Genomic DNA, 26,313 nt, shown 5'->3' on the forward strand with positions numbered 1-26,313 from the left:
AGTTTATTCATTGATAGAAAAGGATCCCCTATAAGGAAAAAGGTTGGGAGCCACTGATCACAGAAAAACATCACACAGTTATTTCTTTGACAAAGTCGTATCCACCGTCAATAATGATGTCATTTACTAGCTTTTTTTAAGAATTTTTTTATTGTAAAAATGATTAAGCATCAAATTAATGTATGGTACCAAGGCAGGCATGTCTCTGCTCTTATTAGGCTAATACAGTCACCGTTATATCAGGACAAATGGTGATTATAATAAACTCTAAAAGATAATAAAATTAAATTAAAAAAAGACAATCATATAAATAATATAAATAATAACTTAACGGAGAAGGCAGGCAATAAATTACATTTCTTCAAAAAATCATCTTGTATTGAATTAAATATATTAGCACATTTCTTATTGTTTATAATTTTGATAGACTCATCGAACTTTCTAAATTCAATTCTGAAGGGTTCAAGATTCAAGATTTCAAGCCCTTTATTGTCATCGTGTAGTACAACGAAATTAGATTGTGACAATCCCATAGGTGCTAACGAAAAAATAATACAATATAAAAAGAGATAATACAATATAAATATAAAAAATATAAAAGATAGTACAATATATAAAAATAAAGGATGTATATTGGTGAGATGCCAGTTTTGTCAGATTATTGCACAAAGTGTCCATCAGATAATTATTGCACATGTCAGTAAACATGTCAGTAAACAGATTCATATTGCACATTGATGATGATGATGATGATGATTTGGCTTTCTGGATGTGAAACTTCCCATATAAAATTAATAAATTGACAGCCGGCTGAATTTTTTGGTTTTGGTTTTCATAGTATAATATTACATATTTGACTTCCAGATGAATTGAATGATTTTAGTGTTATAATAATCCCGATAAAGCAGTGTCTTTGGATGAACTCTTTGGCTCTAACTGTGTGAAACTAACAGCGGAAGTGAGCAGCAGTGAACTCTCTTGGTTTCCTCCGTGTCTCTCACTGTACGTGCCTGTGCGTCATGACGTCACTCCTCCTCTCCTCGGTCGAACTCTCTCTGTACGTGCCTGTGCGTCATGACGTCTCGCCGCCTCCTCTCTCCCCGGTCAGATTCTATAATAAAAGATAATAATAAAAAATAAAATAAAAAAAATAATAATAATAATGATAATAAAAATAATAAAATTAAAAAAAATACAAATAAAATAATAAAATAATAATAATAATAATAATAATAATAAAAAGACCCTCTGTACGTGGCTGTGCGTCGTGACGTCATGACGTCACGCCTCCTCTCCCCGGTCAGTCTCTCTGATGGTTCCGTTAACCGACACATGGCCGCAGCCGGCAGCCATGAACCCAACAACAACAACTACTGACGATGTTTAACTAGCAGCTCTACAGGTTCCTCCATAGATTATTCCTCCTCCGGTAGTGTCCTCCTCTACCGGCCGGCTGTCAGCACCGAGCCTCCGGTTCACTCTGCTCCGGTACCTCCCGGTTCTCCGGTCCACCGTCCTCCTCCTCCTCCTGATGGGCGTCCAGGGCTTCCAGGAGTTCATCGAGAAGCAGCTGCCGGGCTGCGTGGTTCCGGTGGAGCTGCAGCAGCTGGCCCGCCGGCAGAGAGCTCCTCACAGCCCGCTGCGGCTGCTGGTGGACGCGGAGAACTGCCTGCACCGGCTGTACGGAGGCTTCTACACGGACTGGGTCAGCGGCGGCCAGTGGAACCACATGCTGGGCTACCTGTCCGCGCTGTCCAAGGCCTGCTACGCCGGCAACATCCAGCTGCTGGTCTGCTTCAACGGAGCGCTGGAGAAAGGCCGGCTGCACGAGTGGGTGAAGCGGCAGGTGACGGAGCGGCAGACCGCCCAGCAGATCATCAGCCACCTCCAGAACAAGGGCACTCCTCCACCCAAAGTCTGGTTCCTGCCTCCGGTCTGCATGGCCCACTGCATCCGCCTGGCACTGCTCCGGTTCCGCGTCGGGGTGAGTACAAAACACACCGGCCTGATGGAGCCTGCATCAGCCTCCAGCAGCCTCCATCAGGCTCCATCAGCCTCCAGCAGCCTCCATCAGGCTCCATCAGCCTCCAGCAGCCTCCATCAGGCTCCAGCAGCCTCCATCAGGCTCCATCAGCCTCCAGCAGCCTCCATCAGGCTCCATCAGCCTCCAGCAGCCTCCATCAGGCTCCATCAGCCTCCAGCAGCCTCCATCAGGCTCCAGCAGCCTCCATCAGGCTCCATCAGCCTCCAGCAGCCTCCATCAGGCTCCATCAGCCTCCAGCAGCCTCCATCAGGCTCCATCAGCCTCCAGCAGCCTCCATCAGGCTCCATCAGCCTCCATCAGGCTCGAGGCTGCTGGAGGCTGATGGAGCCGCTAGCAGCCTCCATCAGCCTCCAGGAGCCTGATGGAGGCTGCTAGCTGTCCTCCATCTCTCCACTGATAACCTTCATCCCCCTCCATCACCCCCCATCTCCCTCCACCTCCATCACCCCCATCACCCTCCACCTCCACCACCTCCATCACCCTCCATCACCATCACCATCCACCTCCATCCCCCTCCACCACCTCCATCACCATCCACCTCCATCATCCTCCATCACCCTCCACCTCCATCACCACCTCATCACCTCCATCACCCCCTCCATCACCTCCATCACCACCTCATCACCTCCATCACCACCTCATCACCTCCATCACCCCCTCCATCACCTCCATCACCACCTCATCACCTCCATCACCCCCTCCATCACCTCCATCACCCCCTCCATCACCTCCATCACCACCTCATCACCTCCATCACCCCCTCCATCACCTCCATCACCCCCTCCATCACCTCCATCACCCCCTCCATCACCTCCATCACCACCTCCATCACCACCTCATCACCTCCATCACCCCCTCCATCACCTCCATCACCACCTCACCACCTCCATCACCTCCACCACCTCCATCACCCTCCATCACCATCACCATCCACCTCCATCACCTCCATCCCTCTCCATCACCATCCACCTCCATCACCACCTCCATCACCACCTCATCACCTCCATCACCCCCTCCATCACCTCCATCACCCCCTCATCACCTCCATCACCCCCTCCATCACCTCCATCACCACCTCATCACCTCCATCACCACCTTCACCACCTCCATCACCTCCATCACCACCTCCATCACCACCTCATCACCTCCATCACCCCCTCCATCACCTCCATCACCACCTCACCACCTCCATCACCTCCATCATCACCTCCATCACCCCCTCCATCACCTCCATCACCACCTCATCACCTCCATCACCACCATCACCACCTCCATCACCTCCACCACCTCCATCACCCTCCATCACCATCACCATCCACCTCCATCCCTCTCCATCATCCTCCATCACCATCCACCTCCATCACCACCTCCATCACCACCTCATCACCTCCATCACCCCCTCCATCACCTCCATCACCTCCATCACCACCTCATCACCTCCATCACCTCCATCACCACCTCATCACCTCCATCACCACCTTCACCACCTCCATCACCACCTCCACCACCTCCATCACCACCTCCATCACCACCTCATCACCTCCATCACCACCTTCACCACCTCCATCACCTCCATCACCACCTCCATCACCACCTTCACCACCTCCATCACCACCTTCACCACCTCATCACCACCTTCACCACCTCCATCACCTCCATCACCACCTTCACCACCTCCATCACCTCCATCACCACCTCCATCACCTCCATCACCACCTCCATCACCACCTTCACCACCTCCATCACCACCTTCACCACCTCATCACCACCTTCACCACCTCCATCACCTCCATCACCACCTTCACCACCTCCATCACCTCCATCACCACCTCCATCACCTCCATCACCACCTCCATCACCACCTTCACCACCTCCATCATCCCCCTCCATCACCCTCCATCACATTTGGGATCTGGGGAGTTGAGTGTACGATAATAAAATGCGGTTTAGCTGTAACATGAGAAAGTTAGTGACCCGGCAGCCATGTTGAGATCAGTTGAGGAAATACTAAGCACCGCCCACCAGCCGGAGCTCAGCCTCTCATCTCACAGCTAAACCGTGCACTACAAGATGATTCTGAGAACATCTGAGGAGAGAAATAGACATTAACGTAACAGAGTATTGATTCAGATTTGTCTAGTTTGACCGTTTGATCGGAGTTCCCGATTGATTGACAGCTGCCTCCGTTGAATGACCTGTGATTGGTCAAAGTCTCCCGTCATCACGGCTAGATCTTACTCTAGTTTTCTCTTGGAACACTTGAATTACAATATGCTGAAAGGTTATTATGGAATGTTTTGCTCAATGATGCTAAATATATATATATATATATATATATATATGTATGTGTATATATATATATATATATATATATATATATATATATATATATATATATGTATGTGTATATATATATATATATATATATATATATATATATATATATGTATGTGTATATATATATATATATATATATATATATATATATATATATATATGTATGTGTATATATATATATATATATATATATATATATATATATATATATATATGTATGTGTATATATATATATATATATATATATATATATATATATATATATATATGTATGTGTATATATATATATATATATATATATATATATATATATATATATATATATATATATATATGTATGTGTATATATATATATATATATATATATATGTATATGTGTGTATATATATATATATACTGCCTACTGAAGCTTTAATCAGTCAGTTATTTCCTCCATTAATCCATTAGTTGTCTATAAAATGTCAGAAAATGGTGAAAAATGAATCGCCAAATATTTAGATAATCCATTTAAAAAAAAATGTTACAAACTGATTGCAGCTTCTTAAATGTGAATATGTTCTGGTTTCTTTCCTCCTCTGTGACGGTAAACTGAATATCTTCTGAGGCTCAACCCTCTGAAGCTAGTTTCTCTCTGGTCTCCGCCTCTCCTCAGGTTGTCCAGAGCATGGAGGACCACCACCTGGAGGTGATGGCCTTGTGCCGGGAGAACGGCTTCCACGGCCTGCTGGCCTACGACTCGGACTACGCTCTGTGCAACATCCCGTTCTACTTCAGCGCCCACGCCCTCAAACTGAGCCGCAACGGCAAGAGCCTCACCACCAGCCAGTACCTGATGCACGAAGTGGCCCGGCAGCTCGACCTCAACCCAAACCGCTTCGTCATCTTCGCGTCTCTTTTAGGTCGGTGGGTCGGGACCCGATGTAGATGATGGAAGTAGAGATGGTTTAAATGAGGTGGACTAACACGACTGGTGCTGTTTTCTAGGGAACCACATACTGCCTGATGAAGACCTGGCTGCCTTCCACTGGAGCCTGCTGGGTCCAGAGCATCCGTTAGCATCTCTGAAGGTAAAGAGTTCTTTCTCCTGTCATCACAGGACTGTTAATACATACCACTGTTAATACACTGTTAATACATACCACTGTTAATACACTGTTAATACACTGTTAATACACTGTTAATACATACCACTGAACCCATTTTAGTCTGTTTAGGGAGGTCCAGTGGGTCTTTAGGGGGGTACAGGAGGTCTTTAGGGGGAGATAGCATAAAACTGCTCGTTGGACAACTGATCAATCTGAAACTGTTTTAGGATCTTTCTGGAAAAGGAGACTTTTAGTTGTCGTGCTGTTTTGCCAAAGCTCGACCACCAGCTGCCACCAAGCAGGACGTACTGATGTGATTTGGCTAAATGTTCATGCGTGACCGTATATGTAATACAGGTTACAGTAATAGGCCGTTCATGTGTCGGTGAACGGTTGAGTCAAACAGTTGTACGACAGCAGCGTCGGACAGTTTCGGGGCTTTAGTGTTTAAACGGTTCAGCTGTTAGTCTTCAGATGACACGCTGTGATTCAACAGAACGCCGTCTGGTTCACATGAGCAGCCGACTGAGGCTCAACTACCCACCACACTGACTCATCACACTTTACTGCTTTCTTTACTGGTTTAAAAGTAATAAAAAATATAAATATATCATGGATTATATCGTCATGTTAACCTTAAAATGGCATGGAGTTTAAAAATAACCAAAGGAATGTGAAAAAGACGACTAATGTATGAATAAATATATTTTAAAAGATCACCAAACTGATGCATATTCACATTTACAGGACGTAAATGTCACTTTATTGGTTGCTGTGTAGTCGGTATTCAACCTGGGACATAAAATCTCATCTTCAGCAAAGAAAAATGTGTTTTTATCACGGTCTGTTATACGTAGCAACGGTCTGTTATACGTAGCAACGGTCTGTTATACGTAGCAACGGTCTGTTATACGTTATACGTAGCAACGGTCTGTTATACGTAGCAACGGTCTGTTATACGTAGCAACAGTCTGTTATACATAGCAACAGTCTGCTATACATAGCAACAGTCTGCTATACGTAGCAACGGTCTGTTATACATAGCAACAGTCTGCTATACGTAGCAACGGTCTGTTATACATAGCAACAGTCTGTTATACATAGCAACAGTCTGCTATACGTAGCAACGGTCTGTTATACGTAGCAACAGTCTGCTATACGTAGCAACGGTCTGTTATACATAGCAACGGTCTGCTATACGTAGCAACGGTCTGTTATACGTAGCAACGGTCTGTTATACGTAGCAACGGTCTGCTATACGAAGCAACGGTCTGCTATACGAAGCAACGGTCTGCTATACGTAGCAACGGTCTGCTATACGTAGCAACGGTCTGTTATACATAGCAACAGTCTGCTATACGTAGCAACGGTCTGTTATACGAAGCAACGGTCTGCTATACGAAGCAACGGTCTGCTATACGAAGCAACGGTCTGCTATACGTAGCAACGGTCTGCTATACGTAGCAACGGTCTGCTATGCGTAGCAACGGTCTGCTATGCGTAGCAACGGTCTGCTATGCGTAGCAACGGTCTGTTATACATAGCAACAGTCTGCTATACGTAGCAACGGTCTGTTATACATAGCAACGGTCTGCTATACGTAGCAACGGTCTGTTATACATAGCGACAGTCTGTTATATGTAGCAACGGTCTGCTATAAATAGCAACGGTCTGCTATACGAAGCAACGGTCTGTTATACATAGCAACGGTCTGGCAATTATAGACCGCAGAACGCCATGATTGACCAATCAGAATCAAGTATTCAACACAGCCGTGTAATAATAGTTGATAATGCATTACACCTGTTTGTATGTGATGCCTACTTAAAGGTAGGGTGGACGATGTTGGAAAGCTAGCATAATGTGAATGTAGGATGGCCTCAGGAGCTCCGTCTAAACGTGTGTTATCGTTGATCAGGTGCGCGCCCACCAGCTGGTGCTCCCCCCCTGTGATGTCGTAATCAAAGCCGTGGCCGACTACGTCCGCAACATCCCCGACATCGCCGACCTGGAGGCCGTCGCCAAGGACATCTTCAAGCATTCACAGGTATGAAACGCAGAGCGGCGCCGATGTGTTTGGTGTCTGGAGGAGTGGATTTAAAGCAGACTGATCACACAATGAAGGAATCACATTCAAACACTGAAACATTAAGATTCAACCAGATGAAGAAACCTCGTCACAGCTCGGATTAACATATTAACATTTAGCTTTTACATTTTTGTTGATCTTGTTTTTTAAAGTGCTGCTATGAAGCTTCATTTTTTAAAGATATTGATGAAATGAAAGCTGTTGAGTTATGACCCATTCTGCTTCATTATGTACCGTTTGGTATGAAATATAAATTCAACCGTCTACAATAGAAGGTTTATTTTTGAGTAGCTGCATTTTTGCTTCCTCAGTCATTTTATCAATCAATCAAACTTTATTCATATAGCACCTTTCAAACACGTCAAAGTGCTGGACAGACGACTGACAAAAATATAGAATGTTCAATATGGATTTAGAGACTAATGCCCCAAAACAACCAAGATAACAGTTCAATGAATAAGAAAGCAATAAAATATAGGTATTTAAGATAATAAAAGATCAAATAAAATACAAGGAAATAAAAAAATAAAAATGATGAAACTACACAAAATAATCAGATTGTTTTAAAATAATGACATTTTAATAAAATAAATAATAACGATTAGCAATAAAATGTTAAATTAAACAAAATAGAGTAAAATTAACACTATAATGACGATGATAAATAAAATAAGTATAAACCATAAAATTATAAACCACTACATAAAAGATGGGTTTTTAGTTTACATTTGAAATATTAATATCTCCAGCTCCTCTGAAGGTTTAAACTAGAAGAGAAGAAGCGGAGGATCGTGGTCTGGTGCACGGCCACGTAGTGCCTTATTATAAACTAATAAAAGAACTGTAAAATCAATACGAGAACTAACCGAGGTAAGAAGCGTAAAGACTTTAAAACAGGCGTGAGGTTGCTCTCCTCTTGGTCTTAGTCAGCACTCGTAGTGAATAGTGGAAGTGAGAGACGTGTTGCCACAGACAGGAAGAACTGATCACACTGTTCAGGGTGTATTAATCACGCATTATAGCAGAGTCATCATTTCCTCTTCTCATTTGTACTTTAACTACCTAAAACGAATCAATAGATTTGTTTTCTCTTTCATCCTAAAAACAGTTCCAACAACACATCCTGTGTTATTATTCCCATCAGACATGTAACTGAGCAGTGAGAGGTTTTATTCTGGCATGCAGGGCTGCACGATTAAATCCAAAATGATTAATCACAATTATTTTGATCAATTATTCATTGATTTTTAGGGACAACATATTTTATTGCACTTTCACGTATAAATAAACGGAGCGCCGCTTTTACTTCCATGTTGTGCTTCTTTCCTAATAAGACTTAAAATAAGGTTCACGTTTCACGTTTTACCCGTCTGCTCTCTGTTGAGACGGGCAAAATGAGTAATATACAGAATATTACTCATTTGTTTATGAGCAGAACGCACATTTTACACGTCAATATCGCAGTTGATCAGGTTCATTTAATTGTGGGAAGCCCAAATCCTGATCGCGATTAATATTAGATTAATTGTGCAGCTCCACTGGCATGTGTTTGGCATCTTTGTTGGGCTTTGGGAAGCATTGTTTAAAAAAAAAATATATATATATATATATATACTTTATATATATATATATATTTTAAAATGTGTGTATATATATATATATATATAAAATATATATATATATATATATATATATATATATAAAAAAATAAAAATATATATATACACACATTTTAAAATATATATATATATATATATAAAGTATATATATATATATATATTTTATATATATATATATATATATATATATAAAATATATATATATATATATATATGAATGTAAAACATTTGATGTAAAAATACTCTGATATAGATTTGACGACATATCTGACATATAAAGAGATAAATGACGAGGGATTAAAACTGAGTTTTTCTTCTTCTGTGGTGTCCTCTGACTGCTCTGTGTTGTGTATTCATCATATTTAATGTTTTTCTTCTGTGGTATCCTCTGACTGCTCTTTGTTGTGTATTCATCATATTTAATGTTTTTCTTTTAGACGTGCACCGATGACAAAGTGGTCCGCTTCAAGAAGGCGGTGGATTATTACTCAGTGACCAGCAGACCGCCTCCCTTCCCTCCACAGTTAGGTGGGTTCCTGTCTTTATGTCTTGAGGTTAAATAATACTATTATTGGTGTTGAATCAGCAGCTTTAGTCTCTTTAGTCTATTTAGAGCAGCTGCAGGGGGTCAGATTAGGTCTTCATTAACCTGGGTAGAACCACGTGTTAGATAAATGTTAGAGATGAGAAACAAAGACAGAAATATCAGATCACATGCTTCATTTTCTTTGGAAAAGTGTCTTTAGACTGATGGTCATGCTCATATAAAAAGACTACAGTGAATAGTAGTATATATATATCTATATCTATATCTATATCTATCTTTCTTACTCATTCATTCAGTTGTGGCTTTCTGGTGCCAGAAACCTGTTCTTTTCCTGCTATAACTAAGTGAAAATGTGTGAATGTGACAGAAATTAATTTAATTGAATAAGTGATTAATAAAACAACAATAAAATAGATTCAATTTATGCAACTTAAATACAATTAAATAAGTGATTAATACAATAATAATAATATAGAATAAATGTATACAACTTAAATACAATTTAAATAAGTGATTAATAAAATAGCAATAAAATAGAATAAATGTATACAACTTAAATGCAATAAAATAAATGAATTAAATGATAACAGTTCTTAATCAAAGGTCTGGCTGAATAAGTAGGTTTTCAGGTTGCAGCAGCTCTCACATCCTCAGGCAGCAGGTTCCAGCAGTCTGGAGCATAATGGCTAAAAGCTGCCTCACTAAAGGTTTTAGTCCTGCATCTGGAACAGCTAGACTTTGGAGTCTCTATACTGATATTTGTTGTGTCTCTGTTTCATAGTCAGACCAAAACCAGCGGGAGTTTCTGCTGCAGCGCCGTTTCCCAGAACGCTCAACATTCCTCAGGTGCCGCTGCCTGTAAAGCCTGCCGGGGTAAGACTGAAACACACTGAGCTCGACGGTAACGTACTGCAGGTGGTTCAGCTTCATGTTCCTCCTCTCCGTCTGCAGGTCCAGCTCTCGTACCCGGATCCTCTGGTGGAGCGCAGCCCAGCTCTGGACTCGGTGGAGAAGGGCCTCTCGCATCAGAACAGCTTCAGCAACATTCCTCCAGAAGGGAAGCACACGCCGCTGTACGAGAGGTCCTCTCCCATCAACCCGGGCCCCAACCACACAGAGGCTGCTTTCTTCAACGCCTCCTCCACCTCCACCTCCTCCTCCTCGGAGAACGACGAGAGCTCCGGCACAACTGCCAAGTGAGTTCAGCTCAACTCTCACTCTCTGTTACCGTCTCTGGTCACGGTGAAGCTCCTTACACCTTCACACAGGTAGTCACACAGGTAGTCACACCGGTAGTCACACAGGTAGTCACACACAGGTAGTCACACAGGTAGTCACACACCGGTAGTCACACACCGGTAGTCACACAGGTAGTCACACAGGTAGTCACACTGGTAGTCACACAGGTAGTCACACACAGGTAGTCACACAGGTAGTCACACACCGGTAGTCACACACCGGTAGTCACACAGGTAGTCACACAGGTAGTCACACTGGTAGTCACACAGGTAGTCACACCGGTAGTCACACCGGTAGTCACACACCGGTAGTCACACAGGTAGTCACACAGGTAGTCACACCGGTAGTCACACAGGTAGTCACACCGGTAGTCACACAGGTAGTCACACAGGTAGTCACACAGGTAGTCACACCGGTAGTCACACCGGTAGTCACACCGGTAGTCACACCGGTAGTCACACCGGTAGTCACACAGGTAGTCACACAGGTAGTCACACCGGTAGTCACACCGGTAGTCACACAGGTAGTCACACAGGTAGTCACACCGGTAGTCACACCGGTAGTAACACAGGTAGTCACACCGGTAGTCACACCGGTAGTCACACAGGTAGTCACACAGGTAGTCACACAGGTAGTCACACCGGTAGTCACACAGGTAGTAACACAGGTAGTCACACCGGTAGTCACACCGGTAGTCACACAGGTAGTCACACAGGTAGTCACACAGGTAGTCACACAGGTAGTCACACAGGTAGTCATACCTCGTCTTTTCCACAAATGTATGGTGAAGTACAGGGGAATGTTTTAGCGTGCTTTCAGTCTATAGAAGCTGCTTTATTACCTCCGTCAAGGCCGAGGAAGGAGGTTATGTTTACACCAGCGTTGGTTTGTTTGTTTGTTGGTTTGTTTGTCTGTTAGCAGGTTTACTCCAAAAGTCTGCGGTGGATGTGAATGAAATATTTTGGAGGGGTGGGGTGTGGCACAATTTTCGATTTTGGTGGTGATCCGGATCGTGAGCATTAAGACCTCAGGGTATAACACATGCGCAGTGTAGCTGATGAGGCGTGACCTCGCCTCCTTCTGAGAGCAGAGACATACGTGTGTGGATGTGTGGAGCTGCTGGCCATCCGCGGTGAGAAAGATCAAAGCGGTAGCAGACGGGATGAGAGACAGCATAGTGTAACGTTCTACAGACATAACAAGGCTGCTGAATGAGAGAGGCATCCGCCTCCGTGGTAATAACAAGCCGACCAGCTCACGGTACCGCCAGCTGGGAGCTGTGATCTGGTTTTAAAGTTACGTATCTTGGCGGAGGTCTGCGCTCTCCGAGGGACATTCTAGTTACGTCTGTTTTACTCTGTTTAAACAGACAACACATTATCCCTGCTTTACCTGGAACTAATTCGCTCACAGTTACAGTTCATTCAGTGGTACCATGTCGATGTCAAGATTCTGTAAACATGACAGTACAGTTTTTGACCGTTCATGCCAGTGTTCTGCCGTACTGCAGACTAACGCCGTTCCGGAGACAATAGATAATGGATTCAGGAAGCAGTAAACTTACCATCGACACGTCCACCGTATCTTTTTCCCTGATAATTCGACATAGTGAACAACAGATCTGTGTTGTAATCAGCAGGGCGAGAGCTGGTTGACGTTAACGGTTAGCTCCATGCAGTACTGTGCTGCCCAGCGGCTGCTAACAGCTAACGTTAACTAGCTCTCGCCCTGCTGATTTCAACACGGGAGGTAACACTGATTTACATTATGATGTAAGTATCGGGTGATGGTCATTTCTAACGTTATCATGATGTGCTCAAATATAAACCTGTAAAATGTAGTTTTTGGTGAGAGACTTGAATAAATCCAGTTCAGGTCCCAACAGGCTGTCAAACTGAGGAGCGTCTCTTGTGCTCTTGATTCTGGTTTCTTTTTCCTCGTCCTGATGATCGGCACATCTGGCTGATGCCGTCGAATGAACGTTAGCATGTTGGATGTGTTTCCATTCACTGACCCTGCATCGGTGGAGCAACGCCGACACGCCTTCCTCATCTTGTACACAACTCTCTCCATAGCTGGTCTTCCCGCTACCGGCGTTTAATTTGTGCTCGTCATAGTGTGACTGACTCGCACGCCAGTCAGCTTGTTAATTCCATAAACGCTGTCTTTTATGTTGCTGTCGGGTGTCAGCTCCGCGCAACGCAGCGGAACACAAACAGCGACACATCTCCGACAGAATGATAATAATGACCTTCCTGTTCCCGGTCTGATAGTCTGTAGATATGTAGCCTATAAACAAGATATAGTTTAATAAAATACAGATGTACCGACAGGATACAGTAGAGCACAGAGGCCGTTTCCATGACGACAAGCGCCGTGTCTGCCTGTCTGCTCACCTGAGGGGCGCGGTGATCCCGCGGATCCCAGCTGGACATCAGATGAGTAGCGGTCCTTAATGTGTCCCAGGACACATTCACTACACACTGCTAACAGAATGAGGTCATGTGAGGCCCAGACCACCTCTGAATGTGGTCTGAAAGATCTGATCTCAATGCGTCTTGAGTTCATTCACATCTGTACTTAGAGCTGTCCACTTGTGATCGGATCGCTGAGAACGCATCTTAGTGCCAGGTGTGAACCGGGTCTATGACTCCTCATTTGTGGCTCAAGTGTGAAGCTACATCCACAGATGCAACACGGTGCTCAACAGAGGTTTCTATTCTTCTGGTCTCGTGGTGCATTACATGACATTAATGTTGGTTTCCACCTGTGGAAGGAAAGATATCTGACTTTAGGCTGTTCTAATTTTGCATAGTTGTATTTTATTTAAAGGTGATCAATGGTTTGTCTTTATTAAACTGAGTCATATGTCTGTTTCTTTAGTCATGTTAGTGACCACAAGGGAGGATGGGAGAAAAACGGACCTACTGCAGACCCACCAGAGGGAGGAGACCTGGCGGACCAAACACAGGTGAGTGAAACATCAGGAACTCTCAAAACCTGATCAGAAACCTCTCCAGATAACTAAAGTGTCCCCGTCTGTCCTCAGGCCGACCTCTTTGTGACCCCCGCCGTGATCCCGGGGTCACAGGCCCGAGGCCTCCACGGCCTGAACGCCCAGATCCCCTCGCTGCTCTCCATGCCCACCAGGAACCACATGGACATCACCATCCCGCCCCTCCCCGCCGTGGCCCCCGAGGTCCTCCGGGTGGCCGAGCACAGACACGGGAAGGGCCTCATGTACCCGTACATCTACCACGCTCTCACCAAGGTCAGCGGGTTGGACTCACCTGCACTCCTTCTGTCTTTTTATCTTATTCGTGTGCACGTAAAACTAAAGAAAGCTCCGGTATTCACACGTCTAGTCCGAGTGATGCTCGGTAAACACAGACGGCGAGTGGAATGTGAAGTATGTATCTGTGGCGTTGTGCAGCGTTTAGGTTAACGGTGTGTCTTTGCAGGGAGAGATTAAGCTCTCCGTCACCATCGAAGACGAAGCTAACAAAGACCTGCCTTCAGCGGTGCAGCTGTTCCGGCCGATCCGTCAGTATGTTTACGGAGTTCTCTTCAGCCTGGCCGAGGCCAGGAAGAAGGCTGAGAGACTCGCCATGAGGAAGAACTGCCTCCCTGAATGTGAGTCCTGTGCTCAGAAAGCTCTTTTTATGTCGCTGTATCACATCCTGCACGGAGGCTTTTAGAGTTTAAATAGACTAGTCGACTACGGAGGACAGAACCTGCCAAAATCAGAACTAAATAAATAAATAACTCAATAAATTAAATAAATATGTCATTAAATATAGCAGCCCTGTGATAGTCTGGCGACCTGGTCAGGGGGTACCCCGCCTTCGCCCAATACCCGCAACCTTGAATAGGTTAAATGGTTACAGGTAATGCAAAAATTATATTAAACATAAATGTAGCCATTAATTAATTGATGAAATGTGACATAAATTTATATTTCTGTTTTAATTTTCTTTTTTTAATTTATCTTTCTTTGTATTAATTCCCTTATGTATTTACTATTCTCTTTAATTTTCCCTTTTATTTATCTATTTATGTATTTATTTTTTATTACATTTTAAATGTATTTATTTATTTTTGAATTTATTTTTAAATGTATTTATTTATTTCTGCATTTATTTATTTATTTATATATTTATTTATTTATTTTTCCCTTTGCATTTCACCCTGTATTTATTTCCCAAAACTTCTTTCCTTTCATTCTTTTAAAAAAATAAATTCCAAAATGTATAAATAAATACATTTAAAATATAATAAAATAAATACATAGATAAATAAAAAAGGAAAATTAAACAGAAGAGTAAATAAATAAGGGAATTAATACAAAGAAAAAGCAAATTAAAACAGAAATATCAATTTCTGTCACTTTATTATCAATTAATTAATGGCTACATTTATTTTTTATATTTTTGCTGCATTTAGTGACATTTATTTATTTACTCATTTATTTTTTATATTGACAGGTTCCTCCTCCATAGTCGACTAGTCTAAAAGTAGGAAAACACTCAAAAGAAAAAGTAGGGTTCTATAAATACTTCTAATTTATCTGATTTTTTTTAATGTTTGTTTGTTTTGTTTTTCAGTTGAATTAAATTTAAAGTTCAAGAAAATCTACTGTTAAATACTTTTTTTCTTTAAGATTAATAAATGTACGATGTTTCCAAAGTCAATGACTAACCATGTTAAATAATTATATTTGTATCCGTAACGGAGCAGCTCTGCCTGATCTCTGTGTCCCCTGTCGTCCTCCAGACACTCAGGTCCTGGTCAAAGAGTGGGCCGCCTACAAAGGGAAGTCTCCCCACACTCCAGAGCTGGTGGAGGCTCTGCCCTTCAGGGAGTGGACCTGTCCCAACCTCAAGAAGCTGTGGCTGGGGAAGGCCGCCGAGGACAAGAACCGCAGGATGAGAGCCTTCCTGGCCTGCATGCGCTCCGACACGCCGGCCATGCTGAACCCCGCCAACGTGCCCACGCCCCTCATGGTGCTCTGCTGCGTGCTGCGGTGAGTAGACGGACAACATGTGAGCTGTACTGTGTTACACCTGGTGACATGTCTGTTCGGTTCTCCTGTGCATTTGTGTTCCACTACAACCAAAACTACAGAAAATGAAGTGCATATAAAGGGAGTGAGGATTTATTTGTAACACTGTTGACTTTCTGTGTTTTGCTTCAGGTTTATGTTACATTGGCCGGGAGTAAGAATTTTGCGTCGTAACGAACTTGACGCTTTCCTAGCCCAAGCACTTTCTCCTAAACTTTATGAGCCTGACCAGCTGCAGGAACTGAAGGTGACTGTGTAGTGTTTATGATATGAGGAGTGGCTGATCAAACGCAACACCACGTCATCAATGTCCCGGCCGTAACCTGACATCCAATTGGTCTGTGTGTGTTTAAAGGGATAGTTCAGGTGTTTCTCAGTGGGGTTGTATGAGCTTCTTCTCCATAGTCAGTGTATTACCTACAGTAGATGTTCTTCTCCATAGTCAGTGTATTACCTACAGTAGATGTTCTTCTCCATAGTCAGTGTGTTACCTACAGTAGATGTTCTTCTTCATAGTCAGTGTATTACCTACAGTAGATGTTCTTCTTCATAGTCAGTGTATTACCTACAGTAGATGTTCTTCTCCATAGTCAGTGTATTACCTACAGTAAATGACGGTCGGCATGCCTCCAGTTTAGAGAAACAGACAGGAGTTACTGCACGGGAGTAAAGTAATGTACTGATGTGGACACCTAAACCAATCAATATCAGTTTAAAGCAGCAGGGGGTGAGATCGGACCAATATGATTAACGCTATATCGTGACAGTAGTACATGAAACATGTAACCTGAAAAACATCGTGTCCTCCGGTGTCCTCCGATGCTCCTAACGGCATCTGCAAGATTTCCCAGACCGTAGGAAAACAAGCAGTAAGAGCTGATCTGAGGTCTGCTGTCCAGCAGCCGTCTCTGAGAGCCGGCTGTCAATCACTCTGAACTCTGACCAAACGGTGAAACTAGGCAGCGCTGATCAAATATGAATCAATATTCTGTTACGTTAATGTCTATTTCTCTCCTCACATGTTCTCAGAATCATCTTGTAGTGCACGGTTTAGCTGTAAAATGAGAACGTTTGTGACGCCGCCGCCACATGACCGGAGCACAGCCAATAGAAACGCTCTCTCTCTCTGAAATGACCTCTGATTGGTCAAAGTCTCCCGTCACGGGCTAGATGTTCTAAAGCCTGAAAACAGAGCCATGAGGAGGAGCAGAAGTCTAGTTATCGCTCAGAACACTTGAATTACAATATGCTGAAAGGTTATTATGGGATTTTTGACTACTGAAGCTTTAATTGTATATCTAGAATAATTTCACTGCTTTACTTCGCCATTCCGACGGGGAACCAAAGCTGTTGTATCCATCTCACCAAAGCCAGACTCCATTAAAAAAAAACTGTAATTTGACCGCTGCTTTGATCACTTAGTTAGTTTGTGTTATTGTGTGACTTTAGTTAGTTCAGATTCATCAAAGTCACACAATAACACAAACTAACTACCTGATGGAGGCAGTGGTAGACCAGCAGCTCCTCTGATCTGAGAGGGAAAATTACTGTTTTTTTCAATGGAGTCTGGTGGCTCTGAAGAGAGCATAGATAACAGCTTCAGTTCCCCGTCAGAAACACAGACTGTATCTCTGTCTGACGGCGAGGTAACGCGGTGAAAATATTCTAAATATAGCGTACACTTAAACTGATTTTGATTCTTTTAGGTGTCTAGAATACATTTAGCTGCTGCCCCCCGTCCACAGCAGGACATTACTTTACTCCTGTGCATTAACTCCTGTCTGTTTCTCTAAACTGGAGGCGTGCCGATCATCTACTGTAGGTAACACACTGACTATGGAGAAGAAGCTCATACAACCCCACTGAGAAACACCTGAACTCTCCCTTTAACAGCTCTAAACGTCACTTTGATTGCGAGTATTGACTCCTGTTAGAGTTCATGTTGTTGTGTTTCTCTGGACACTCCTCATATTCTGCAAACCAAACAACGTCCTCGACAAAACGCCGTTTTGTACGAGCACGTTGTTCCTGAAGCCGTAGCTTTGCACTAAAGAGATGCTTTGAGGGGTTCTCGTGTCGCGTGTGGATGGTTTTATCAACTCCATGTCTCCGACCGAGCTCTCCTCTCATTTGGCCTTCTGTTGTTGACGTAAACCATCCACACCAGCTGTTCGCTTTGGTCCTCGTGGTCTGTCTGTGTGTCGGCCTGTCTGCTCTTCGCTGTGCCACATCGTCCAGGTAGCGTCTGCTGGATGAGTAGCCGGGGAGTGAATGGGCTGCTTCCGCTTGCTCTGTGCTTTGCTTTGCACTTCATTAATGTGAATGAGCTCAGTGGAGGCTGCTAGAGGAACACTATACCGTCTTTACGTCTTGACATTTCTGGATGTTTTCTCTTCTGCAGATCGACAACCTGGACCCTCGAGGAGTCCAGCTAGCGGCTCTGTTCATGAGCGGCGTGGACATGGCGCTGTTCGCCAACGACGCGTGCGGACAGCCGATCCCGTGGGAGCACTGCTGTCCCTGGATGTACTTTGACGGCAAGCTGCTTCAGAGTAAACTCATCAGGGCCAACAGGGAGAAGGCCCAGCTCATTGACCTCTGTGATGGTCAGGTAACATCATCATCTACGCCACTGCACGCACGAGTCAGCAAAACACGCTCCGACTTAGTGACGCCAAAATCATAACTTTGATACGATACCCCGCCTAAATATCTCGCTACGATGCTGAAACGATACCAGGGCCAAAATCTAAAACATCAGGAAAAGTAATGAAATAATAAATGATGGAACATATTTTAAATATGTTAAAATGTATTAATTAAAAAACTGATGTCCCTTATACTTGAGTTTATGGGATTTCTTTGATTGTTAACTTTATATTTGCAACCAGATATCACTCATTAAACCGCGTTTTTATTTATTTATTTATTTTAAACTTGCAATAATGCAATGTAATTTACAGTTTGTAATTACAATAGTTTATAAACCAGTTTTTAAGTAGTTGAGCTTAGAAACAAACAATAAGTACACCAGATAAAACATCAGCATTCATAATTGAAATAAAATTTAAAAAACAATAATAATAATAATAATAATACAAAAAGAAAAAAGTAATAATAATAATAAATTAGATAAACAAATAAATTGATAAAAAACAAACATTTTTAAGGCTTTTATTTGTAAAACAGCGCCCCCCGTTGGTGCATCAGTAACAGTTCAGGCGGAGAGTGGTACTGCAGCTCAGGAGACGGTGAGAGGCTTTTATAGATTAATTATAAATTCAGATAAAGTTCTGTGAGAAGTTGATGAGAGAAAAGCTGCTAAAATCAGGAAGACACCACAGTAACATCCTTAGTTGTTCAAATTCTTTTTTATGCCTCCGCGCCTTTCTGGTTGTCCGTCGACCCATTCTAGTGAACACGTGTCTCAGGAACGAATAATTCCAGCTCGTTCTAGGCTGCATTATTGTGACGGGGACCTGCACCTGTTTAAATCTGCACACAGCTTCCAGTTTCTTTTTACCAATAACTGCTGATTTCTTCTATCCTTATTCAACTGTTGCTCAGAGATATGGATGTTAATAATTAACCGTTCAACCGTTAACCGACATTTAGCATTTTAACCGATTAACGCTATCGGTTAAAACGGTTAAAAGAAATGTTAATAATGAATTAAAAAGCTGAGAAAAACTCGTCAGAGAGTCTGAGCCGGCGTTACAGATACAGGAAGTTGGCTCCCGTCTATAGCTCGCTTTGAGCGGAGGAGTTGTAGCCTCGTAGCATTTATTCACCGACTAATAAACTGTACACACACTGTCTGCTACACCTACACCACCACCACCAACACACTGTCTGCTACACCTACACCACCACCACCAACACACTGTCTGCTACACCTACACCACCACCACCAACACACTGTCTGCTACACCTACACCACCACCACCAACACACTGTCTGCTACACCTACACCACCACCACCAACACACTGTCTGCTACACCTACACCACCACCACCAACACACTGTCTGCTACACCTACACCACCACCACCAACACACTGTCTGCTACACCTACACCACCACCACCACCAACACACTGTCTGCTACACCTACACCACCACACACTGTCTGCTACACCTACACCACCACCACCAACACACTGTCTGCTACACCTACACCACCACCACCAACACACTGTCTGCTACACCTACACCACCACCACCAACACACTGTCTGCTACACCTACACCACCACCACCAACACACTGTCTGCTACACCTACACCACCACCACCAACACACTGTCTGCTACACCTACACCACCACACACTGTCTGCTACACCTACACCACCACACACTGTCTGCTACACCTACACCACCACACACTGTCTGCTACACCTACGTTCACAGCTAGAACGCCAACAACAACACACACACTGCCTGTCGGTAACTCGAATCCGGGCAGACAGAGTATCGTTCCTCCGGGCAGACAGAGTATCGTTTCACCGGGCAGACACACAGCTGACAACCTGCTAAACTAAACTAAATGTGCGGTGGAGACTTTTACTGGGAATGTGTCTGCATGTCCGCGACACTACACGCAGCATCGTAGCTGCTAAGTTAACGCTCCCGGACGGTGAACTGGTTGTCTGTTGTGCTCCTGCAGCTGGTGCACCGCTGCATGCGAGGCACACATCTTGTCGGTTAACGGTTAATAATCGGTTAACGAGGGTCGCTTATCGGTTAAGAACCTTTTTCTAAACTAGCATCCCTAGACAGAGAGATCTTTGTCTCTTTCTGCTCTTCCTGTCGTCCGTCTGGTTGAACCGTTGGACAGCGTTTTGTTCTTCATGTACAGAACAAACCCTTCATACTAAATAACGTCTCTTAGTAAAGAGGACTTTCTACGAGCTAAAAGACCGTTCAGAACACGAGAGTATACATACAACACCGCTTCAAATACTCCGTACCCAAACTGATCACAGCTAACGTTGACTCAGCTCGTGCTATCGTTCACGTTATTCAGAACCTTATTAATTAGTCTACTATGCTAACCTAAGTCACTGCTTTATGCTAACGGCTGAGTGGGCGTTATTTGAAAAGAAAAACAGAAAATAACTCCGATGGACCCGCCTTCTCCTGGTCTTGGAATATTACCCACCTGCCCCGGTGCCGTAATATTTTTTTTATCTACAAAGGGCCCAACGCGGCGTCGTAGGATTATCATACCACCACCAATTGTGCAATTATTCTTTTTCATATTTTGGGCCGAGTAAGAAGAGGAGGAACAACAGGAAGTATCTCTCGTCTGTTGATGGTCATAATGTGTCTTGAAGACGACCAGACGTTAACGTCGTGACGTGTTTGTCTTCAGGCTGAGCTGGTTGCCAAAGTGGAGAAGATGCGTCAGAGCATCCTGGAAGGTCTCAACTTCACTCGGCCTCCGTTCCCCCCCCTGCCGCCGCCGCCTCACGGGATGCCTTTCTACCCCCTCGCTGGCTCCTTCTACCCCCCGCCGCACCCCATGATGCCTCCTCAGGGGAGATTCAGAGGGATGCCTGGTGGGTTCACTTACTGCTCTTCAGATAGACCAGGGACCAGGATGTGAAGAGTATTTGTGTTCTAGACCAGGGACCAGGATGTGAATAGTATTTGTGTCGTAGACCAGGGACCAGGATGTGAATAGTATTTGTGTGGTAGACCAGGGACCAGGATGTGAACTGGATCAGTACCCATCGTGGATTCAGCTGCTCAGATTAACACTTCTTGTTTTGTCCTCCTCCAACCAGCACTTGAAGGAATCTCCTCGCAGGGCGGGAAGCTGGAGATAGCCGGCACCGTGGTGGGTCAGTGGGCCGGGACTCGACGCTGCCGAGGAAGAGGAGGCTTCCCCGTCCAGGTGGTGTCCGTCGGTGGACCCAACAGTGGGTGAGTACAGAGAAGAACATGAGATGTACTCTATTGTTATTATCTCTGTGTAAACTAAACGTGGTTTCTGTGTTGTGCAGTCGTCCCAGAGGAGTGATCTCCACGCCCGTCATCAGGACGTTCGGTCGGGGAGGAAGGTTCCAGGCTCGAGCCTTCAAGAGTCAGGTAGTCTTCCTGGTGAGTGATGAAATGATGAATCACTCTGTCATCACTGTCTCACCAACAGTTGTTCTCAGGACTAAATGAGTTTGAAGGGCAGACGTGTTTAAACCCCACTGGCCTGGAGAACCTCAACAACAAATCACATTAAAGGAATACTTTAATAACTATATTTTATATATATTTTAAGAAATATTTTTAAAATATTTGAAGCTTCTGTGAGAAATATCATTTAATGTTTGATATATTTTACATAAAAAACATTATATACACGGTAAATTACAGTGTTCGAATCACACCGTGGAGGGAGGGTAGTGTCCACAGTACTGTACTGTACTTTATCGTCATCTATAGTGGTTATTTGCATAAAAACACACAATTCAAATGATTATGAGTATTTGCTTTGATTAAAAAATCTTGGTAAGTTGTTATGAAGTTAAACCAAAAACTCCATTTTACGAGATTACATTTGAACACATCATGATGACGTTGTAATTTACCATCACCCGATTTTTCCTGAGACAACTTTGAACGCCTCATAATAATAACTCAATGGCACCTCCATTAACGTTAGTAGCTCCGTTATTTATCCAGTCAGGACTGTGCTGCTAACGGCTGCCAACAACTAACGTTACTAACTCTCCTGCTGCTGATTTAAACACAGGTTTGTTGTTCAGTGTCGCTTTATCAAGGAACAAATAGGGCGCACCCCCTCAGGTTTAGTAGCACCACGCTGTTGAGCACTTCTTTTCCTCTCCCCCGTGTCTCCGGTCCCAATCAAACTGAAACATGATAACATCAATAATAGGAATCGATAGTCACGGAGGCATGAGATGCCAAGAAAGCGGACAACTACGGTTTTCTATTCCCATCACTAGTGTTTTCCCTGTCTGCCAAAGTGGCGGTTGTCCTGATGATTTTACCCGCCATTGACAACAATTTACCCGCATTTGGCGGTTGTCGGGTGATCATTTCAGACTTTGCCTTTAAGCTTACAATGTTGGAACTTTAAATTGAATGCGTCAAAGGACATATGGACTAAGACTATAGGTGAAATGTAAGTTCCTTAAAAAACTGGAAAACAACCTAGCACCTCTTACGATGCTTCAACGTAGACTGAATGTTCCTTCACAGAGTTCTAAACACAGCTGTTGCTCTTTTCACTGTTTAATCACAGAGCAACAGCAGAATCTCTAACCATCGTTGGAGCATTCAGCGCTGGATGAGTGGGAACTAAACGTTCCCTCAGCTCGTCTCTGTGCTGGTTAATACCCGTCTATTCTACTGATAATTAACTCCATAATGGCTCTCCAGTCTTTTTGGTCCTTACCAGGACTCTCAGCCCTCATCTGTATTTTCTCCATGTTGCACATGATTTAAATGAACAAAGTCAGGATTTTTGACTGCACATGTGTGCACATCTTTGATATTCAACTTGTTATGAGTTCATAGATACCAAATACTTGATTGTGCTCCTTGTAGTTTCTGAGATACATACAGACATTTCTTATCATGCTATATTTAGTATTTAGGCACAAAAGACTGTTGTTTCCTAAAATATAACGGAGTCTATTGCAAAAAGCGTAGACCCATCATGTGCCCAAATACTAGATATAATGTTATAAAAAAACAACTCACTTTTTCAGCCAAACGGTTTGACTGACTTTGAAAATATCTTCACGTTCGAGCTCAGGGAAGCCCAGGGAACACTTCGGGCACAAATGGGTGAAAGAAGAACGGTCACAGTCGCTGTCTTTGGCATCAGATTAACATCCTTTGTGTCTGTCCTGTCCTCCAGAGTAAACCCGCTCATAAGCCGGCTCATACGTCTGCACATGATGCGGAGGAGAAGGAGAGAAAGAAGCCCAAACCTGAGGAGACGAAGTCTTCCCCGGTCCCGCTCGACGACGGCTCGACCGCGGAGAACGGCGTGGAGGAGGACAAAGAGCTGGACCGGCTGAATGGAGACAAAGGGGACCGCGGGGCTCTCATCCAACCTGAAAGTGCCTTTAGCAGCGACTCCAAGACGTGCAACAACTCTAACGCTCACTTAAATGCACTAAACGTAGACGGCGGCTGCCACAGAGACGAAGGTCTGGAGGCCGCCGCCGTCTTCAAACAAGAAGAGTAATGTTATTTTTCTAGAGAGGGTGAAGGATGAAAGGTAGAGCCGGGTTAAGAGATCTGAACGCCTCCAGAGAGTCACATAAAGATGAAATCCCTCTCAGTAAACACACAAGATAGTTTAAGGAGTCGTTCACTCCGTCACCAACATGGTTATGAGGATGATACGTTTTCTTTTTCAGTAGAATATTAAAGCTCCGAGAAGCTTTATTAATTTGAGTTCTTATAGGTTGATGCTACGTCACCATAGTACCGTTGTCAATTTTGTGTTGTCTGCTTAACGAACGCCAAACGGTGTAACGAGGAAATGCAACCACTTTGTGTTTTATTGAAGCGACTCTGTCCGTCGGTTCAGAGGAGCTGAACTCATTTAGCTGTAACGTTTAAAGAAACGTCTCTAAAAATCAGACGCAAAAAGATCAAACTGATGCTCAACTGGAGTCAGACGTGTTAACCGCTTCAACAGAAACCTTCTGCATGGTTCACAGGTCCAACAGGTGTGTAGTTATTATGCATGTCGTCCTTTTTCTTCCATCTTTACGAGTGACTTTAAACGAGCGGCTTAACATCAGCGACGGCCCATAAAAAGGTGTTAACTGTTTGATTTGTTCTGACCTTGACGTTATCTACCCCACTTTGAATTAATAATAGTGTATTCACACAGTATTGTTCTGTCTGCTGTTTTTCTGCATTAGTCAAAAGAAAATCACATAAAAAGCTTTAATGAAAATCACCTCTTTCTGTAGCTGAAGGCAACGAGCTCGACCTTCCGATTAGCCGTCAGCCTGTAATCAACTCTGAGACTTTAGTGTTGTTTTCACTTTTATTACTACACCACAATTTAACATTTAACATTCTGACGTTCATTAGAGATCAGATAAACCAGCGGTCAGCAACCTGAGGCTCTTTAGCTCCTCTCCAGTGGCTCCCTGAGGAGTTTTAAAAACTGTTTCTTTGTTTACATTTTCATTTTTATTTATCATTGTTGTAGGTCTATGGTACGACAGTACGACGGAGTATTAGGGCCACATTGAGGGAAAAAAATAAACCTGAGATTTCGAGAATAAAGTCATAATGTTGTTTTTAGATTATTTTATCTGTCAATGTTTTAACTGATTTTTGTAAGGTGTCCTTGGGTGTCCAGAAAGGCGCCACTAAATAAAATGTATTATTATTATTATTATAATATTACGAGAATAAAGTCATAATATTATGAGAATAAAGTTATAATATTACGAAAATAAAGCAATAATATTACAAGAATAGTCATAATATTATGAGAAAAAAGTCGTAACATGAGAATAAAGTCATAATATTATAAAGTAGTAATTTTACATGTTATTTTTCTTTTTTTCTCGTAAAGTTATGACTTTATTCTCGTAATATTACGACTTTTTTTCTTGTAATATTGTGACTTTATTCTGTAAATCTCAGATGTTTTTCCCTCAATGTGGCCCTAATACTCCGTAGTACATTGTCTCTTTGGCCCTCACTGCATTAGACTTATATACTATATACTTAGACTATAAACTGCGTTACCTTCATCAGAATGATCACATGTTTTGCGGCTCCAGACAGATTTTTTTTTTTTTTGATAGTAAAGGTTGCTGACCTCTGACCCCTGACTCCTGAGATAAACGGTGTATCCCCCCCCCCCTGCCGCCAGAGCTGAATAGGTTTCCTTCGGTGTACGTTGATGAGAGTTTCTTCCTAACTCACAGATTGTAAGAGAATGAACTGCTGTTGGGTTTGATTGAATATTGATGGATTGTGGCGTGGTGTATTTTGAAGGCTATGCTTAATAAAACTATATTCTTTTAGTACAAGTTGTTGGTCGTTTGTTTATTTATCCCTCGTCGTGCTGTAACAGCATGTAAGCATTAATATTTCACCTTCTCCCTGCTCGCTGACTGACTTTCTGCATATTTAAATTCCTGCATTCATTTATTAAAAGCAGTAGAGTGAGCAAATCTGCTCTAAATGCAAACGGGTCACATTATGAACTGAAATGACGGCTTTTAAGGTTTTTTTTTTGCGTCGTGCAAACGGAAAAGTTGATCCTCTGATCTTAAAGACCGGCTA

At 43.2% G+C, this 26,313-nt stretch overlaps 1 protein-coding gene across 2 annotated transcripts; it reads left to right on the forward strand.

The window, feature by feature from the left end:
• The first annotated feature begins 1,307 nt into the window (after nucleotides 1–1,307).
• On the forward strand, nucleotides 1,308–26,057 carry LOC141765144 (constitutive coactivator of PPAR-gamma-like protein 1). Of its 2 annotated transcripts, XM_074631164.1 has the most exons (17): nucleotides 1,308–1,984; nucleotides 5,034–5,280; nucleotides 5,366–5,448; nucleotides 7,385–7,513; nucleotides 9,612–9,702; nucleotides 10,503–10,594; nucleotides 10,673–10,917; nucleotides 13,844–13,931; nucleotides 14,010–14,231; nucleotides 14,422–14,593; nucleotides 15,734–15,983; nucleotides 16,155–16,269; nucleotides 18,424–18,633; nucleotides 21,395–21,581; nucleotides 21,810–21,948; nucleotides 22,029–22,125; nucleotides 23,906–26,057. In XM_074631164.1, the coding sequence occupies exons 1-17, from the start codon at nucleotides 1,532–1,534 to the stop codon at nucleotides 24,236–24,238; spliced, it is 3,153 nt and encodes a 1,050-aa protein (XP_074487265.1). In that variant the 5' UTR covers nucleotides 1,308–1,531; the 3' UTR covers nucleotides 24,239–26,057. The 2 variants fall into 2 exon arrangements, with proteins under 2 accessions (XP_074487265.1, XP_074487353.1); XM_074631252.1 differs by lacking the exons at nucleotides 16,155–16,269; nucleotides 21,395–21,581; nucleotides 21,810–21,948; nucleotides 22,029–22,125; nucleotides 23,906–26,057 and having other exon boundaries at nucleotides 18,424–18,601.
• The last annotated feature ends 256 nt before the right edge of the window (nucleotides 26,058–26,313 follow it).

The sequence above is a fragment of the Sebastes fasciatus genome, chromosome 1, assembly GCF_043250625.1.
Source record: "Sebastes fasciatus isolate fSebFas1 chromosome 1, fSebFas1.pri, whole genome shotgun sequence".
Lineage (NCBI taxonomy): Eukaryota > Metazoa > Chordata > Actinopteri > Perciformes > Sebastidae > Sebastes > Sebastes fasciatus.